This window comes from Ailuropoda melanoleuca, chromosome 9, assembly GCF_002007445.2.
Source record: "Ailuropoda melanoleuca isolate Jingjing chromosome 9, ASM200744v2, whole genome shotgun sequence".
In the NCBI taxonomy this organism is placed as follows: Eukaryota; Metazoa; Chordata; class Mammalia; order Carnivora; family Ursidae; genus Ailuropoda; species Ailuropoda melanoleuca.
In genome coordinates, this window is record NC_048226.1 from 19,762,575 (window position 1) to 19,780,867 (window position 18,293).

The 18,293-nt window shown below is 40.5% G+C and overlaps 1 protein-coding gene across 11 annotated transcripts in view; it reads left to right on the plus strand.

Moving 5' to 3' along the window:
- The window catches only part of TJP1 (tight junction protein 1), a 154,184-nt gene extending 136,470 nt beyond the window's left edge, over nucleotides 1-17,714 (plus strand). For 4 of the 11 annotated variants that reach the window (XM_019805912.2, XM_034667967.1, XM_034667961.1 and 1 more), the window contains 6 exons: nucleotides 1,032-1,259; nucleotides 6,590-6,765; nucleotides 8,952-9,429; nucleotides 11,044-11,261; nucleotides 13,573-13,716; nucleotides 16,187-16,599. In XM_019805912.2, the coding sequence (XP_019661471.1) occupies nucleotides 1,032-1,259; nucleotides 6,590-6,765; nucleotides 8,952-9,429; nucleotides 11,044-11,261; nucleotides 13,573-13,716; nucleotides 16,187-16,281 (1,339 nt within the window). In that variant the 3' untranslated portion in view covers nucleotides 16,282-16,599. Of the gene's footprint in view, nucleotides 1-1,031; nucleotides 1,260-6,589; nucleotides 6,766-8,951; nucleotides 9,430-11,043; nucleotides 11,262-13,572; nucleotides 13,717-16,186; nucleotides 16,600-16,857 lie in introns of those variants that run through there. The other 7 variants (XM_034667964.1, XM_034667968.1, XM_034667960.1 and 4 more) reach the window with 6 other exon arrangements.
- Nucleotides 17,715-18,293: the final 579 nt, after the last annotated feature.

Genomic DNA, 18,293 nt, shown 5'->3' on the forward strand with positions numbered 1-18,293 from the left:
TTTATCTATTTTTGAGGCAGAGTTCCTAAAATTCACTAAGCAGATTCTACATAGCAGTGCACAGACAGTCCCCAACTTCCAGTGATGGGACTTAGAATTCTTCCAACTTTACATCAGCATGAAAGCAATATATGCATTCAGTAGAAATCGTGCTTTCTGAATTTTGATTGTTTCCCCATATATGATACAGTACTATCTCCTGATGCTGCGCAGTGGCAGGGGCAGGTCCCAGTCAGCCACACGATCAGGGCTTAGACAACCAGCACACTTAAAGCCGTTCTGCAGCCATACAGTCATTCTGTTTTTCATTTTCAGTAATAGTATTCAATAAATTACATGAGATACCACTTTATTATAAAACAGGCTTTATGTTAGATGATTTTACCCAACTGTAGGCTAAAGTATGTGTTCTGAACACATTTAAGGTAGACTAGGCCAAGCTATGGTGTTTGGTAAATTGGGTGTGTTAAATGCATTTTTGACTTAACGTATTTTCACCTTCCTCTGGATTTATCGGGATATAATCCCATCGTAAGTTGAAGAAGATCTCTGTTAATTTGCTTAACAATTAATTTCTTCCCCACTGCTTCCTGTGCCCTCTAGAACTTTGGACTGTATAGAGCCATTTCCTTATATGAGAATCATTTATCGATCCTGGATTAAAGTTCTTAAATTCTTTCAGTTGTTACTTGTTGCTAAAATTGGTGTGTGTACTTTGGGAAGTTGTCCACTGTCTTAGTTTTATATTCTTTTTTCTCTTTCTAAGTAACTGCTTCTGACCTGCTGTGAGGTTAAACCAGGTCAATATCAAGCTTATTAGCTTGTGTTAAAGGCCTCATGAGCCAGAAGGGGGCCGCCTGAGTATAATGTATGAAGGCATGGGATTTGAAGGGACCGTTTTGACTGTTGGATTGCTTGGCTCGATCCTGAATAATCATAGCAGTGAAAGGTCAAGATAAAACATTTATATATTCCATTTTCTTTGTAAACTTAACATCTAAAAAGTTGTTCCATTTGTCATTCATTGTCAGGATCCCAGAACCTCAAAAACCTCAAATGAAGCCACCCGAAGATATTGTTCGGTCTAATCATTATGATCCCGAGGAAGATGAAGAATATTATCGAAAACAGCTCTCATACTTTGACCGAAGAAGTTTTGAAAACAAGCCTTCTACACACATTCCTGCTGGCCATCTCTCAGAGCCTGCCAAGCCAGTTCATTCTCAGAATCAACCAAACTTTTCTAGTTATTCTTCAAAGTAAGTTATTTCAGCTAAGACTTAACTTTTAAAAATAAGAGCCATAAAGGTTCAGTTGGTGGAGTTAATCACGTGAAATTCAGTGTATTTGGAAGGAATGCAGTTAAGTCCGTAATACATGATTTCTGGCGGCTCCAGTGGTTCCGCACTGTGCGTAGTTTCTAGCTCTAGGATGTGTGTGCATGTTTTGTCCTTAAACTCTGATAGCAGATACACAGAACTTTTGCCTTATGAAAAGTGTTAAAATCGAAGTGTTTTCAGGTAAGGGAGTAAACTGTGAAGACCCTGAGTTTTAGGTGAACCATAAGTCTCCCCTCTGCACAACGCACTTAATGCTGCTGCTTTTCCTTTTCTGTTTTTGCTTTTTAAATATGAAAATAGCATGGCGGGGCAACATTATTTGAAGAAGGACAATAGAGTGTTCTTTTTTTTCCCCCCAAGGTGAGAAAGAGCTTATCTTTTTTTATTGTTGGAGCCTGAGGGGACTTTAGAGTTTCTGGTACAGTTTTATGCATGAGCAAACTGAAGTCCACTGAGGTGACATTACAGGGGTAGAGCTAGGACCAAGCGCCCAAGTTTCTTGACTCCTAGTTGTCTTTTCCCTGTTGTGTGCTCCTCCCTTTTGTTGACTTGTCTCTTGGGGATCTTGTTGATTCGTCTTTCGTACTTGGGGTTTTTGTTGGTATACAGACCCACTGAGAGTGGGATATATAAACTCACATCGGCACAGGTGGAGAATGAGGAGCAGATGTGGATTTATTACAAGGAATTCATTTACACCATTGTGGGACCCTGCCAATAAGCAAGTATGAGTTCACAGGACAGGAAGAGAAGATGCAGAACTGTTTGGGAATCTCTGAGTTCAGGGAAGGCCTAAGTTCTCTTTAAAAGGTTCCATCCTGATCTCCCTTTTGAGTAAGTGAACTCAACTGATGAGAGGCATTATATCTGTAAATCCCTGTCACAGCAGCACCCACATTATTGTTTGAGCATATGATGGGGACTATAGTTCGGTTTACCCAAGCTGACGCATCAAAAAGCCTTCTTGTGTCTAAGTTCCAAAGCACCCAGATATTTAGTAAATTAGATGCTTGGAATTATCTGGATTTAGCTATCATTTGTTATTTACTATTGAGTGGAATTTTTTTAGAATGTACTTTAAAACCTCCAATATTAAAAACCTAATTTTAATTACCACTCTTTTCTTAGACATCATTTGAGGTGAAGTTTTAAAACCTTTTTTCTACTGTCATCCATTTAAATCTTTGTCTAGAGAAGAAAGCTGTTTGTGAGAACTGCAAATGCAAACTTTGAGTGCTGCAGTAGGCATTGTTAAATGCAAACAGTGTCTTATACCAGTGTTGTGAACCTCCCCTAACACAACACTAGAGAGGTGCCCAGCACATCTGGAGAGAGCATCCAGACTCAGTGAGTCTTAATGAGCTCATTTTTTACTTTAATCATTAAACACATTCATTTTTTTTTAAGATTTTATTTATTTGAGACAGAGAACGCAAGCATAGGGAAGAGGTAGAGGCAGAGGGAGAAGCCGACTCCCTGCTGAGCAAGGACCCCCCCCCCCCCCCCCGNCCACCGGCAGTGCATGAGCGCAAGGACCTGAAGTGATGACCCAAGCCGAAGGCAGACGCTCAACTGACTGAGCCACCTAGGCGCCCCACATTTCATTCTTGTTAGAAGCAGGTCCAAGGGTGTAGTATAAGAGAGATTAGATTTTGTTTTATTTTTAAAAATTTTTTTATGTACTTGGTAAATAATACAGCCTTAAAAGAATACATTTAGGTCTAAAAAGTAAATAAAAAGTCTTTTCAGAGAATCAACTGACAAAGCATTTTTGGTTTTGTGTTAATTGAGTTTTCTACAAATAAGACTTAGTAACATATTTGTGATGTATAATTTTCTGACAGGGTCTAGAACGCTGCCTAGTATTTAGTGGGTGGGGACTCAGCAGCGCAGGGCACAGTGTACTAGGCACATCAGCTGCCCCCCTCTCCATTAATACAGCTCTGCGACGAACGAGTCTGAGCTGGTCAGAGGTTTCTTAAGGATATATTGCTTTTGACAGAAATAGATAATATCTGTCTTTGTGAATACGCCCAGGACTCTTGAGTGTTTGGTTTTACTGTTTCCTGTTGTGAGTGTTATGAGAGTGGCACAGTGTGACTTGAGATGGACTCTAGTATACATTTCCTTCCTTTGTGGCATAAAGTGAAAACTCTTCATAGTTGTGCTGTGTTTCCCCATGTGGGTATCCGGTGCGTAGAGCATTGGGAAGGGGAATGAGGAATACGTCTCCCCCCTCTACTGCTGTTGTACTCTTGTGCCTCCTTAAGACAGCTTTAACAACTGGAAAACCATTTAAAATATGCAATCCTTTTTGTCCTGTATTTCAAAACCATTTACTGTTTTTTGTCACCAGTAGACTGCCTGCAGGCCTTTATTTTCTAAAGTAAAGAAAAAGAAATATCAAAGTTATCTTCTTCTGGATAATATTTGCTTACATTCCACTTAAAAACACACCTCAGTGGGGCACCTGGGTGGCTCAGTCGGTTAAGCATCTGCCTTCGGCTCAGGTCATGATCCCAGGGTCCTGGGAAGACAGGATGACTAAGAGAGGAGGTGTTTCTACGTCTCCCCCCTCTACTGCTGTTGTACTCTTGTGCCTCCTTAAGACAGCTTTAACAACTGGAAAACCATTTAAAATATGCAATCCTTTTTGTCCTGTATTTCAAAACCATTTACTGTTTTTTGTCACCAGTAGACTGCCTGCAGGCCTTTATTTTCTAAAGTAAAGAAAAAGAAATATCAAAGTTATCTTCTTCTGGATAATATTTGCTTACATTCCACTTAAAAACACACCTCAGTGGGGCACCTGGGTGGCTCAGTCGGTTAAGCATCTGCCTTCGGCTCAGGTCATGATCCCAGGGTCCTGGGATCGGGCCCCATATCAGGCTCCCTGCTCAGCAGGGAGTCTGCTTCTCCCTCTCCCTCTGCCTTCTGCTATGCCTACTTGTGCTCTCTTACTCTCTCTCTCTCTCTCTCTCTCTCTCATAAATAAAGAAAAATCTTAAAAAAAAAATATATATATATATATAAAATAAAAACACACCTCAGAAATGGTGGGAGTTAGGGGAAAAGTCTGCTAGCATAGGACAGATGCCCCAGAAAGCAAGTGGATACCACCTGTCTTACAGTTTTGGAGAGCTGGGTCAGACTGGGGAGGTTTGGAAATAGTGGCTCAGATGTTCGTCTTCACAGCCAGTGAGCAGTTTCCAGGATCCCCCGACGGCTGGAAGAGCATCTCCTTCCAGGTCTGTGTACCTGTCCCAGCCCAGAGACTCAGCTTCTTCAGGGCAACTAAGGATTTTACTGGCACTAGAATAGCTCTCTCCCAAGAGTCCACTTACTGTGAGACTTCCAGGTCTCAAAACAAATGTTAGCAGTTTTCAGCTTCTTAAGAACTAAGTAAGATTGACGTTAGGTTGTTCCTGTGCGAGTGACGTTCAAGGAGAGAAGCTGTGAGATTCAAGCATGGCAGCTTTACAAATAGGCTCCACCCGTCCCAGGGCTTAGCTCTAGGACTGGTGATGGATAAGGTCTTGCTAGAAGGAGCGTAGGTTAATCAGTCGTGTTTCAAAGGCAGGCCTATTTCCACCGCCCATTAGTTCCTCATTACCCTGCTGGGGAGCTGCACAGCCTGTGTTGTAGGGTTTCTTCCTGTTTTCACTTAGAGGATTTTTTTTGTCCAGCCCTTTTCTTTTAATGGAGCATTTCATTCTTATTCAGAGCCTGCTGCTTTTTCTTAGTATCCCTCCTTTATTTCGTTCATTTCTTTACTTAGCACTAGCAAATGAAGCCAAAGGGCAGAAGTGGAAGAGGAAGAAAGCTCGAGCACCTTGCTACTCACTAGCTGCACAGTGAAAATATGTGGAGGGTGGGCAGGCGGGCAGGCGGGACCGAGCTGCGTTACCCTATTGTAATTGGTGGGTGATTTTCCTAGCTTAAATGAGAGGTAGTGATATTGTCTTTTATAGATCAAATTATTCTGAAATGGATGTGTATTTTTTTGGTTGCTATTTTAAAATGACATATGAGTTCCATTCGCTGCAAATGTTCTTAGTTAGATTGACCATTTCCTTTCGTTTTTCTATTGCGCTTGCTTTGCCGTCACCTAGATTTCTTGGCTCTTACACTAGCTATGACTACTTGAAAAGGAGCGTCAAGTGGTAAGACTGGCATTAATGTGAGGCTGTTACATAAGGTGTCCCTCACTGCGTCACTGGCATTACGTGCACTTTTAGATTTTAAAGTCTTCAAATGCTTTGCGTAAGAGCCTGAAAGCAACGTAACAGCGTGGTTTTAAAACAAATCACAAGACTAGACTTCTTCAATGAAATTTTCTGTGAAAGTATGGTCCAGATGTCTGTTTTGTTTGTGCACATAAAGCCAGTGCAGCTTTGGCTCTCTGCAAAGGTTTAGATGGCAGTGTTGTAATTATGGGTCTATTTTAAAGATTTCTTTTGTTTGAATTTTACATGTTACATATTAAAATTGGCAATCTGAAAAAATAAGCATACATGGCACAATTTGATTTAAATGAGCCTTGTAAAATCAAGCAATGTCTGCTACTACGGCAGTTGTTAAACAAAAAATGGATCTAGTAAATTAAGGGCAATTGCCAAGTGACGGATGTCCAGTGTTTTTGGTGTCACTGAAACACAACCACACCTATTTCATTTACATATTATGGCTGCTTTGGGGCAGAATAGTTGTGCAAGAGCCTGTATGGCCCCAAAAGCCAACAGCATTTACTGTACAGCTCTTCACAATAAAAAAATTTGCCAGTCTCTGGTGTAGAAAACCATTTTTTTGTGGTGCTCTGAGCATGCCAGAAACCAAGGCTTTTTGTACCTTAGATACCAAATCAGAAATGAATCTAAGGAAGATTTGGGCCAATAAATATTTTTCAAAATATTGGAAGACTTTCTCAAACCTCTCAGCCATTGCTGGTTTTTGTAAGCAACACAATATTACAAGTATACCCAAAATTTCATCTGCCTTTTGGTTGCCATCTTCTGGATGTTTTACTAATATTCTTCAAGTATCTGTGCTGTCTTTACATTTCTCGTGCTGATAAATGGTTGAATTTGTTTGTATATTTGGGTAGAGTTAACCATTTATACTCCTAAGAATAAATTGTGAAATTTCTAGATTTTTGTTTTATAAACTCAGGGATACTTAGAGGAATGAGTACTTGTTTTGTAAATTTAAATCCATTTTCATATGTTGGCATTGTCTTCATTTTTTCACAGGGGAAAGTCTCCTGAAGCTGATGGCATGGATAGAGCATTTGGTGAGAAGCGCTATGAGCCAGTCCAGGCCACTCCCCCTCCTCCCCCATTGCCCTCCCAGTACGCCCAGCCTGCTCAGTCCAGTACCAGCTCCTCTCTTGCCCTCCACACGCATGCCAAGGGGGCACATGGTGAAGGTAGGAAGTTCGAAAGTTGCCATTATTGCTGTAATATAGGAATACTTAAAAAAATGACTTTCAGTTTGTAAGCAAAAGGGTTTTTCATCCAAATAGATATACTTGAAACCCTTAGGCTGGGAACAATGAAAACTAGGGGTTTTGGTAAGTAAAAGTACATCTCCTGTTTTTATGACTATGACCATCATATCAGACAAACCTTTTAGCTAAATAGATTTTAACCTCCTTTACTAGCTAGCACAGCTCAATTTCTGGAAGTAGTATTTGTTTGCCAGTATGTCTGAATCTAAATATTTGGTGGTTTGTAAAAATCACTGTTATGTTCCTTCTTCACACGTGGATATAGGAAGGCTGTAAAGTTCCACATAACTTGTGTCCCTTAGTACCTTGCAGTTAGGTACTGTGGCAAGAGCCCAGCAAGATGGCCAGCAGCTCCAGTTGATTCATCTTAACAGCTGTTTTTGTCCACACTCGCGCCTTCACAGGTCTCTGCGCAATAACTATTTCCCCTTACCCACACCATCCCTCTCCCTGGGCCACTGGCGCGGCTTCTCTCCCTCATTCCTGCTGGCTTCACCTTTCCCTTTCCCTCCGTCCTCAGACGTGTGCAGCTCACTAGTCCATTGTTCAGAGCACCTTGCTTTGTTCCCGCTGCCTCCTCAAACTGTGTCTCTTTGCCTTCCATCAGACTCCCCGAAAAGGGGGACTGCTGCCTTCACCTCCAAATGCCCCTTGTCTTATTTGGCCCTTTGAAGAAAAAGGGGGGGGTTTGTCTACTTTACCTTAAGAATATACCACAATTTATCCATTCTCCTGTTGCCTTTTTGCTACTATAGACATTTCTCAATTATTTATGTAGGAATCAAATTCTAGGCCAAGTCTTCAGCCAAATGAGCTGTAGAGTCGTAGTGGTAGATTGACATTACCCCATGTTAGGGTTTTCTTTCCACTCTCTCATATCTGCTGATAAAATTTTAATTCTTTCCAATCCTTAAACGCCTTTTATTCCTTTTTCTTCCCTTTTTATGCTGGCAAGGACCTCAAGTAAAATGTGGAGAAGAAGTGATGACTCAGAACAGACATCTTTGCTTCCCGATCTTAGGGAGAAAGGATTTAATATTTCACCCTTACCACGTTAGCTTTTTTTGTGGCTTCTCATAGCTACCCTTTATTATGTTTTGGACGTTCCCTTGTATTCTCTTCTAGTTTGCTGAAAGCATCTGGTCACAGTGCATTAAGATGATCATAACTTTGTTCTGTTAATGTAGTAAAATAGATTGCTGTGTTCACAAGGAATTTGGGTTTATTTATTTATTTATTTTTAAATAATGTCCCTGTCTGGTTTTGCTGTTGTTTTTGTGCTAGTTTCATAAAAGGGAGCCGAGGACATGTTCCCTCTCTCTTTTTCTGGAAGACTTTATATAGCATTGATGTTATTTTTTTCTGAATGAGTTTCTAGAATTCAGTCGATACTGCCACCAGCCATACATGGAAATTCCTCTTCCACATCTTTGCCAACTTTCGGGCATTACCAAACTGAAGTGTTGCCAGTCTAATGGGTGTGAAACAGTATTTGGGGTTTGTTTTGGGTCTGCATTTTCCTAGTAGTGTGGTTTTGCATCTTGTACGGTAACTGAGCATTCCAGCCTTCACTTCCGTTGTTGCCTCTGAAGGGCTTTGCCCATCTTCTCTATGGTTGAATCTTCTTGTGTGTGTGTATAGGAGTTCTTTAAAGGTTTTAGATCCTAATTCCATATAATTATACAGGTTGTAAATAGCTTCTCCCATTTTGTGGCTTTCCTTTGACTTTAGTTAGGTGAGTTTTATAGTGTTGATTTTTTTTTTTTTTTAACATGGCTGTACTGTCATTCTGTTTCTAATTTGTTATGGATGTTGGAGAGGGGATACTCAGACACCAGGCTCTGGGAGGCCTGGACTTTTAGCAGCATGACCCTGACTCCAAGGCAGCAGGATACACTAAAGCACCACATGTGTCCATCCCCTTCCTGGTCCCTCAGTGTCACAGACAGCCACCAGGGCTCAAGAGCCATCTTCTAGCAGTGGGGACCCTGACCTGGGCCTTGACTCCAGCATCGGGACAAATTAAAATGGGAGAGACACCAGAGGGGCTGTTAAAACTTCTTTGAAGAAGTTTTAAAAATGTTTATATGTGTTTATTGTTTCAGGTAATTCGGTGTCGCTGGATTTTCAGAATTCTTTAGTGTCCAAACCAGACCCACCTCCATCTCAGAATAAGCCAGCAACTTTCAGACCACCGAACCGAGAAGACACTGTTCAGTCTACTTTCTATCCCCAGAAAAGTTTCCCAGATAAAGCTCCAGCTAATGGAGCTGAACAGACTCAGAAAACGGTCACTCCAGCATATAATCGATTCACGCCAAAACCATACACAAGTTCTGCCCGGCCATTTGAGCGCAAGTTCGAAAGTCCTAAATTCAACCACAATCTGCTGCCAAGTGAAACGGCACATAAACCTGACTTGTCTTCAAAAGCCCCCGCTTCTCCCAAAACACTTGCGAAAGCACACAGCGCGACACAGCCTCCTGAGTTTGACAGCGGGGTTGAAACTTTCTCCATCCACGCGGATAAGCCTAAATATCAAATGAACAATATCAGCACAGTGCCTAAAGCTATTCCTGTGAGGTAAGAGTTTTGCCTTTTTCTTGGTCTTGTGATTTGTCTAATGTGAGTGTAGTTTCTGTGATTTGGGACTTAAAATGAACATTTTAACTTCAATTTTAAATTGAACAGTGTTGTCCAAAATGTTGCAATGAATGTTGTTATGTGAAAGGTCCTACAAGATAATGTTAGTAAAGTACTAAAGCTAACAACCACGTACGGTAAGTAGGTGCTGTCGTTATCCACATTTTACTAAGAACTGAGGTTGAGTGACATTGTGGTTTGTGTAGAGTCACACAGCCAGGGTGAGGGGAGCCTAGATTCGGCAGGCCCTGGTCATCTGACCTCAGAGCCCATACTCTTAACCAACCATAGGTTTCCATACCTCTAATCTTGGGCTGGTGAGGTACACTTGGAGAATATCTCAAAAACATAAGCATCTGTGTTCCTTGTCCGCTCTTTGTTCAACAGTGATGTTAGAAATAAAAATGTACAACCTCAAAATGGTTGTTAAAAAAACAGCAGCTCTTTTTATAGTTGTAATGAGTAAGATGTCTGAGCAAATGAGACAAAGCGAGCCTACCTGGATCCATATTCCATATACTCCTTTCCCTCTTGTCCTTACGTGGTGACTAACCAGACCCATTCTGGCCACACATAAGCACACCTCAGCCTCCTGAATGCACTTACATTGTCAGGCCACCCGCTGAAACAGAAGCAGCAGGCTGGCAGGACCTGGGGCCAGGAGGGCCACCTGTGGTCTGCTTCCCAGGAACAAGAGTGGTCATGGCAATGTGCTGCCTTCCCCTCTTTGTGAACCTTTCCAGTGGTGGGGGATGGGAAACCTGGTCTTCCTCACCACACATCAGCATTGTCCCTGATGCTCTGGTCGTGCAGGAACGAAGCTGCAGCTTCCCTTCACACACTTACTGTGTCATTACATCTTTCTGCTCACCTTCAGGCTGTGACTCAAAATTTTACTTCAGGAAGTCTAGATAAGCCTACATTTTTGAAACAGTCATGAATACCACATCCCCTCGGCCTTTGGTATTCGTTGTATACTAAGTGAATATACTGTTTTTTTCCGTGGTGCTTGAGGTGTACCCCACCAGAGTATTACCTCATGGCACTGTGGAAGCTTTGACAGCAAGGACTGATTCTCAGGGAGTGCTGCTCAAAATCCTAGAGAGGTGGAGAACCTAATTAATACCTGCAAGGTCTCAGATGCCGTCAGTTGTAAGATGCACCATTGTCTTACGTATCACTAAGAAGGAGAAAAGTGCTGCCAATTAAACCATGACTGCCAGTTTTAAAACGTGAATTTCATGGATGTTAAAATGTGTTTCTTAAAACCAATCAACTATAGTAGTTGGGCGAGCAAGATGATCAGACTTTGTACATTCTAGTTGCAAAAATTAGTAATGAAGGGAAATTGATAAGTTATCTTCAAAAAGTGAAATTGATTTCTCCAGGAAGAATATGATTTATTATTACTCCTGTGAGTAAAATGTGTCACTGAAAACTTACCTTCCTGCTTATATGGAGAAATAAAATAAAATAAAACCACCTGTTAGAGTCTTAGTGGGAACTCCTGTGTATTATCGGGGGTTTACTTATTAGTTGTTTCTGAACTCTTAGCCCTTCAGCTGTGGAAGAAGATGAAGATGAGGATGGTCATACTGTGGTGGCCACAGCCCGAGGCGTGTTTAACAGCAATGGTGGGGTGTTGAGTTCCATAGAAACTGGTGTTAGTATAATTATCCCACAAGGAGCCATTCCTGAGGGAATTGAGCAGGAAATCTATTTCAAGGTCTGCCGAGACAACAGCATCCTCCCGCCTTTAGATAAGGAGAAAGGTAAGTGTGTTTATTTTTCTGTGTAGTTTTAATAACTAGAGTTGCCCTCTGTGCTCTTCAAAGCTTGCAGTGCTTAGTTGAGAGGACAATCTGGACCCTTTTTCTACTTTGCCAACCGCAGCATGTTCCTCCTATCAGGGAAGGCCCCTCAAATGAGCACTGTGGAGGGGGATGCCCTGGAATGGCATCATAGGTGTGCAGGGGGTGTCCCATTGTAAGGCCAAGGTGGTAGAGGTGAGCACACTAGACTTAAAGCCCACACGGTGGGCTTTACTTTCGGTGTGAAAGTGACAGTGATGACAGGTGACAGACAGGCCTTTGAGCATTCCTCCACCTGTCTGCTGGGTGGTCTTAGCTGACCTTAACAAATCTGTCTTTGAGCTATTTACCCCTTGCATCTCTGGAGATGGGTCTAGGTAACACCCACTCAGAAAGGCTTTGCTCCATGCCCGTTATCTGATTGTGGAAGAGAAGCGTCTTAGGGCAGGTGCTCATCACCTAGCCCTGGCACTGGTAAAGGCTCAACAGAGTAAATAACATATCCCTATCAGGTATTACCATGTGTGTTTCTGAACTCTTGAGGAATCTAGGAAAGTATTATTTTTCATAATCTTTCTGGATCTGTCAGGACGATATAATGAACTGTGTGAGGACTTCTTTTGGAATCTTGTAGCAGGTGCTTTACTTCCTTAAATACGTCACCTTAGCTCAGTTTCTTACATTTTACGGAACACTAACACATGTTGGCCCTGCATGAATCTTTTATAAACCAAAGTCTGCAGCAAATAAAACATTTAAAACATCAGATATAAGTAACATTTCTTTTTAAGATTTTATTTATTTGATAGAGAGCACACAGAAGCAGGGGGAGTGACAGGCAGAGGGAGAGGGAGAAGCAGCTTTCCTGCGGAGTAGGGAGCCCGATGGGGGACTCGATCCCAGGACCCAGGATCGTGACCTGAGCCAAAGGCAGACACTTAACTGACTGAGCCACCCAGGTACCCTATAAGTAACTTTTATAAAAAGTACATTTGAATATATCTCACAAAAACCCCATGATCTAATGCAGTCGCCACCAGCTACCTGTGGCTACTTTTTTTTTTTTTTTTTTTTTTTTTTTTTTTTTTTGGTTTTTTTGTTTGTTTGGTTTTTTTTACCTCCTTGGTTAAAAATTTCATTGAAGGGGCGCCTGGGTGGCACAGCGGTTAAGCGTCTGCCTTCGGCTCAGGGCGTGATCCCGGCGTTACGGGATCGAGCCCCACATCAGGCTCCTCCGCTATGAGCCTGCTTCTTCCTCTCCCACTCCCCCTGCTTGTGTTCCCTCTCTTGCTGGCTGTCTCTATCTCTGTCGAATAAATAAATAAAATCTTTAAAAAAAAAAATTTCATTGAAAACAGAGGATACAAAATGAAATACTATTTCACCAAAAACTTAAAAAAGAGAAGTGATAGACGTAAGCAGTTTTGAAATGCAGTCCTAATGGGCTAACATTATCCTTTGTTGTGACAATAAGGAAATCACAGATTATTTTAAAAATCATAAAAATGACAATAATATTACTAAGATGGGGCAGAGTTCCTGTTTATGCATATTTTCTACTTTGTCATAAAATTGATTCCCAGATTAATTTTTCTGCAAGAAGTTTTCGTGTAATATTTTTTCCAGCTTTTCACTTTTTTTCTTTAAGATTTGATTTAAATTCAAATTAGTTAACATATAGTGTAATATTAGTTTCAAGAGTAGAATTTAGTGACTCATCACTTACATATAACACCCAGTGCTCATCACAACCCAGGTGCCCTCCTTACTGCCCATCACCCATCCGGCCTGTGTCCCACCTACCTCCCCTCCATCAACCCTCAGTGTGTTCTCTATAGTTAGAATCTCTTACGGTTTGCCTCCCTCTCTGTTTTTATCTTATTTTATTTTTCCTTCCCTTCCCCTGTGTTCATCTGTTTTGTTTCTTAAATTACCTGTGGCTATTTTGAGTTGAAATGTGCTGGAAGTGTAAAAATACACACTGAATGCAGAGATTTACTATATTGATTACATGTTGAAATAATACTGTTTTGGATATATTGGGTTACATAAATATTAAAGTTTATTTCACCTGTTTTTTATTTCAAAGTGGCTACTAGAAAATTCTAAATGACACGTGTGTCTTCTGTTATATTTTTCTTGGTCACTGCGGCTGTTGAGAATTAATTGCATTTGGCTTTAAAGCATATCATTAGAAGGGGGTGTGAGGAGAACTGTGGTCTAGAAGGAAGATGGCCATCTAACTTCCCACCCCCACCCCTTTTGACTGCAGGTGAGACACTGCTGAGCCCTTTAGTGATGTGTGGGCCCCATGGCCTCAAGTTCCTGAAGCCCGTGGAGCTGCGCTTACCACACTGTGCGTCCATGACTCCTGACGGTTGGTCTTTTGCTCTAAAATCATCCGACTCCTCGTCGGGTATGCTGTCTTCACTCTGTCCTTTGGGGGCTTTGGGTACTGTCATTGATTAATCCTGGGCTGTTGGAGCTACCCATGCTGTTTGTGAGCAAATCTCTACCTCTGTTCCTGTGGCCTTGTAGGCATCACCAGTGTTTTAAAATTTCCTTGTGGTGCATGCACAAATGAATGTGGAAAGGTACAGAAGTTTCTGCCTTTTAAACATTGATGATTGGCCAAAAGTTGACTGTTTCTTGGTGTTCAAGAAAATTATTTGTTCTCTCAAAATTAAGATGCAGTGGGAAAACTATTACTGCCCTGCATATATAGGTGTTTTCATCTTCTTATTAAAATGATTTGATTCCTTTATACAGTAATTTCTGTTTTTGGTTACCTTTCTTTAATTTCTCAACCTACAAAATATATACACACACCAGAGAAACTTGAAAGATAAAAAGTACCTTCCACTGTGATCATACTTGGCCATGGTTTCTCAGTGTAAAACTCTGAATAGCTTCTATTATACACACTACTTTTACATGGCTTTTTGCTCTTAAGATCATAGCTTCAAAGCTTCCATTGCATTTTCACATTTCTCACTTCCTTGGGTGACTACATCAGTTACCAGTTGAAACATTCTGTATTTTTGGTATAGATCACTTTAATTTAACCTCATATAGAAAAATAAGAATTTAAAGTTTTGTTTCTGAATTTTTAGTAAACCAGGTGAGCATTATACAGTTTTAATGTGAAATAGAGCTTTAGGGTATAGAAATTATAGGAACATATTCTCTTACTACCTGAGATTAAAAATCATACATAAATATATATATTCTGGTATCTACATGTATACCATTTTCTGGAGAAAACTAATAAATTTTAACACACTAGATAGTAGAGCTGTTTCCTCAGGGACTCCACTGAGAAGCATTTTATTAGCCTAGTTTGAATTAATATTAATGAAGCTGCATTTTAGACATATATATATTCTAAAAGTCAGGTTGTAGCATGAGCTCTGATTGTTTTCTAAACCAAATTAGGATGAGAAGCTTTAAAATAATTGTTGTAGTTACTTGTTTTACGGTGATTTTTCCCAGATAGTATATGAGGCATAAATGTTTCTCTCTTTGTTAAATTCTGTATTTTTTGCCACTGAGCATAAGTTATTTTGTTGGACTGAAACTTTTTCCTGTGTTAAATTTGGGTACATTCACCTAGAACAGAAATGTACTTCTGTATAATCCTGTGTGGCTTTAGAATGCTTTGTTACTGTGAATTTCTGTTTGGAAAGTCGTGTAGATTTTGACGACAACTGACTTGAATCCCAACAAAAGTTAGTATATTGGAAAGAAATTTGAGCCTAAAGTTAAGATTTTTTAATTTACTTCCAAAGAGTTGTCATAGCTCTACTTCATTGCCTAAACAAGCTGTTTATCTACAGTACAGCTTAAGCCCATATATATTTGTGAAGTCAGTTAGCTTCTGTTTAGTCACTCTGTTTTAAAGTGCTGAGCCCGTTGTGACTCAGAGACCATTCAGGTGACGTCCAACTCACTGTAGGCAGGTTCTCTCTACCTTAGCACTGTTGACATTATGGCCAGATAATAATGCTTTGTCGTAGGAACTGTCCTGTGCACTGTGGGATGTTTCACTGCATCCCTGGCCTCTGCTCACTAGATGTTAGTTGTGACAGGCAGAAACATCCCCAGACATTGTCTCAGAGAGCGGGGGTGGTGGGCAGAAGGAAGGCAAAAGTCAGCGGCTCTGAACATCAGTTATCTCGGATGCCATAAAGACAGTCATCCCAGCCTTCTTCCCACTTGGTGTCCACTGCCTGGGGCTTCTTAGCTCTAGCTACAGATCTCCAATCACCAAGAGCTTGTTAAATTCAGATACCCAAGCCCCGATTCAGATTCAGCAGTCAGTGAGTTCTCAGAGCTACAAGAGTGATTTTGTCACACAGCGAAGATCAGGGCTGAGAAGCTCTTGGTCCAGACTTAAACTGATTTTTTTTTTTTTTTTGGTAAAGGGTTTGAAAAAAGGGTCTTTAGGAACGAGATTTGCAGAACTTTCAGGTATTCATATGTTGCTGTGTAGTTGAGTGTGAGAAATATGTTCTCCTACTCAGTTCAAATGGGTGATCATAGCATGTTTGTCCCGACTTTCAAAAGTGCTGTGAATAATTATATGGCCCCGGGCACTGGAACGACCTCAGGCATTTATGGTCACCCCAGCTTCTATTCATGATTTGTGAAAAGGCATGAACTTGAAAACACAATAAAAGAGAAAGCTGAAACTGCTTTGAATCCTGAGATACCAGTGAGTCTTCATTGAAATACAGCACCTAGAGTTTTGATACAAGTGCATATGCTGAAGAAATAGGAGAGAATTGTATCTGAGTGTATGTCTCCATGTTTGCCCCGTGATTGCAGACCTCAACGGCTAGCGGTTTCACCAACTGCCAATGACAGAAACTTCTTTTCTCTCCTAGGTGATCCTAAAACATGGCAAAACAAGTGTCTTCCTGGAGATCCAAATTACCTTGTTGGAGCAAACTGTGTTTCTGTACTGATTGACCACTTTTAATTCTTAAAATGTAGGAACTTGATTAAATAATGTGAAACTGGGTTAAACTTACTAAATCTAAGTGGAAGCACTCTATCAAGTATTATACTTTTCTTAGAATTGATAGCATTTTGTTTGAACAGATGCAGGTTAGTGAGCAGGCCCCTCCCTGCACCGTGGTCCGAAAACATGCTGCAGACTGCGTGTTTGTGATGGAAAAGCTAGCGGCATGGGCTGGAGGGTCAGAGATGGCTTGCTTTGTAATGATTTTTGTACTTTTTTATGGTCACTGCTTACTTCACATACTGATTTCCGTTAAAATACCAGCCAGTAAACGGGGTGCATTTGAGTTCTATTCTTTCCAAAGTACACTGTTTAAACTTTATTATGGCCCTGGCCTGGCACACACATTTTATTTTATTATGCATGAGGTAATATGCACACATTTTAAAAATGTACCTGGACCATATAAACCAATGTAGTGGATTTAACAGAAATGTACAGCAAGGGGAATTTATAGCTTTTTGGGGGGTGGGGGGGGTCGGGAGTCAAGTGAAGACAATTACTTATTGTATATGAAAACACATTTTTTTTTAGGGAAGGACACCAAAGCATGTGAGACTGGTTCTGTGGCCTCTTTGGATCTACAAATTAACCATATCACCACAGACATACTAACCAGCAGGAATGCCTTACCCTCATGTTTTTAATTCTTAGATCATTCTCTCCATGTATTACTAAGTTTTTATGGCTTTTGTGCGCATCTAGATACTGTATCATGAAAAAGATTGAGTAAATTGTGGATTTGGTGGTTTCAGAAATGTATAATCACCCAGAAGAAAATAATGGTGTGATTTGGGGATTTTTTTTTTCCCCCTTCAAGGGGCAGTGGTGGTTTTCTGTTCTTTTGGCTATGCATTTGAAAATTTTGACGTTTTAAGGATGCCTGTACATAATGCGTGCATACCACTTTTGTTCTTGGTTTGTAAATTAACTTTTATAAACTTTAACTTTTTTATACATAAGCAAAACCAAGTTTCTTAAGGCTACCTTTGTATTTTCTCTCCTGTACCTCTTGAGCCTTGAACTTTGACCTCTGCAGCAATAAAGCAGCATTTCTATGACATATACAAGGTCATTTTTTTAAGAAAAAGAATGCACAGAGTTGTTACATTTTTAAGTGCTGCATTTAAAAGATACAGTTACTCAGAATTCTCTAGTTTGATTAAATTCTTGCAAAGTACCCTGACTGTAATTTGTGATACCATGCTGTGCCCGAAAGTGTATTTTTTTACTAATAGACAATTTATTATGGCACATCAGCACGATTTCTGTTTAGATAATACACCACTACATTCTGTTAATCAATCATTAGGTGTGACTGAATTTCTTTTGCAGTTATTAAAAAATCTCAAATTTCTAAATCTGCAGAATAAAACTTTTTAAAATAAAGTGCTGGTTTGTTCTGTTTGCCTGCTATTTCTAGTTTCGTGCAGCTTTATAATCCTGTTGAAAATCCCGCGTGCTGGCGCTCTTCACCTAGTCACCTTCTGCCACGTCTGGCTAGTGGGGCGTGTGCAGTGTGTCCCCGCAGCCAGTGCACCATGATGGGTGAGCAGTGCCAGTCACGGAAACCTTGAGACAGACCAAGAGGAGGAGGCCAGCTGTAGTGTGTTCCCGCTGTGTCTGTAAATATACATATATTTAGGTGTGCATTTGTGTTCCTTAGAACCAATTTGTATGTATTTTTGTATCCTGCTTTTTTCCAAAAACATAACATGGGTATTTTCTTGTGTTGTTACATTTGGGGGTAGAAAATGATTTTTAATGGCTGTAAATATTCCTGGCTATAAATATTCCATCGTGATTGCCATATTTATTTAACCACCACCGTATTGACATTTAGGCTGTTGCTAGAAAGCAAACATCTATGTAGATTTAGTCTATTTGCTTCATCTTTTTTGTCATGGTTAAAATGTATGTACAGTAAAAGTATCCATTTTAGTGTATAGTTCTCCAGATTTTGACAGACA